This window comes from Tupaia chinensis, unplaced genomic scaffold, assembly GCF_000334495.1.
Source record: "Tupaia chinensis unplaced genomic scaffold, TupChi_1.0 Scaffold138400_2, whole genome shotgun sequence".
Classification (NCBI taxonomy): domain Eukaryota; kingdom Metazoa; phylum Chordata; class Mammalia; order Scandentia; family Tupaiidae; genus Tupaia; species Tupaia belangeri.
In genome coordinates this window covers 77,306-78,891 of record NW_006198298.1, presented here as the reverse complement: position 1 = coordinate 78,891, position 1,586 = coordinate 77,306, and the positions used below count along the sequence as shown (strand labels likewise).

General features: G+C 45.3%; 1 protein-coding gene across 2 annotated transcripts in view; it reads left to right on the top strand.

Moving 5' to 3' along the window:
• The window catches only part of UBA1 (ubiquitin like modifier activating enzyme 1), a 23,925-nt gene that overhangs the window by 14,014 nt on the left and 8,325 nt on the right, over window positions 1-1,586 (top strand). For both annotated transcript variants that reach the window (XM_006161272.3, XM_027765467.1), the window contains exons 15-16: window positions 248-413; window positions 531-727. In XM_006161272.3, the coding sequence (XP_006161334.1) occupies window positions 248-413; window positions 531-727 (363 nt within the window). The remainder of the gene's footprint in view (window positions 1-247; window positions 414-530; window positions 728-1,586) is intronic.

Below are 1,586 nucleotides of genomic sequence, written 5' to 3'. Positions count from 1 at the left end.
CTTTCCACTGAGCCCCTACCACTTCTGTCTTACCTCTAATCATGTGGCATTGTCATAGACTGTCCCCTGCTAAAAACCAGGGAGCCTTCCAAACTCGGGGCCTGATTCTTCCCCAAATTAAATAAGTAGTCCTCAGGAAGATAACTCTGTATAGATATTTGCTTGGTGAATGTACAAATAACTGAGCTCTGTTCCCTCATCCCCACCCTGGAACCTCACCCTCTCACACACCTCCCCACCCCCACAGAAGTTAAAGTCTGACACAGCTGCTGCAGCTGTGCACCAGATGAATCCACACATACGGGTGACAAGTCACCAGAACCGTGTGGGTCCTGATACTGAACGCATCTATGACGACGATTTCTTCCAAAACCTGGATGGAGTGGCCAATGCTCTAGACAACGTGGATGCCCGTGAGTTTGGATGCGGGCAGGGAGGTCCAGAGCTGAGTTGTGTGTGCATCAGGGCTGCCTGTCTTCCTGTCCTTTCCTGACACTCTCTCACTCTGGCACCCCCCTACCACCCCACAGGTATGTACATGGATCGCCGCTGCGTGTACTACCGGAAGCCACTGCTGGAGTCAGGCACATTGGGCACCAAGGGCAATGTGCAAGTGGTAATCCCTTTCCTGACAGAGTCATACAGCTCCAGTCAGGATCCTCCTGAGAAGTCCATCCCCATCTGTACCCTGAAGAACTTCCCCAATGCCATCGAGCACACCCTGCAGGTGATCAGCTATAGCTGAAAGGGATTAAGGGCAGACATTCAGACCTCTCGGCCAACAGGTCCTTGGCCTTCAGGTGCCACATACCTAACCATCAGGTGTGCCTTCTCTCCAAACCTCCCCCCCTCACTTTCCATCTGGCAGCCTAGGTTTAAAGTGACTCATATATTTTTTAACTTTATTCTGAAATTTTTTCAACATGTAGATAGGTATAAAGGATATTTTGGTGAATGCTCAAATATCAGCCCTCACTGAGACTTAATGATTGTTAATATTTTGCCACATTTTCTCCTTAGATTTATATAGTTTTTTCTTCTTTTAGCCGAGTATGTCATGGACATCACAACACTTTACTATTTCAGCTTGCCTCTATAGAGTAAGGAGATGTTCCTATTTAATAAGGTTTTTCAACCTTATGGTGATATGTCCTTTATCTCAAATTCTAGGGACCAGAAGTGTTTTGGATTTCAGATTTTGAAATATTTGCATATACATATTAAGGTATCTTGGGGCAGGACCCAAGTTTAAACATGTGTTTCATGTATACCTTATATGTGTGTCCTGAAGGTAATTTTGTGTAGTATTTTTGTATTATAGCATTTTGATTATAAATAGTAACATGAAGCCAGGAGTGTAATTTTCCACTTGTGTTGTGTTGGTGCTCAAAAAGTTTTAGATTTTGGAACATTTTGGATTAGGGATGCTCAACCTGTATTGACATTTGCAACTGGTTATTTCTTTGTTATGAGGGGAGCTATGTGTAGCCTAGGATGTTTTGCAGCATCACTGGCTTCTACCCACTAGATGTCAGCAGCACACCTACACCCATATGCTCCCCCCGCCCGCCCGCCCCCCCCACCTT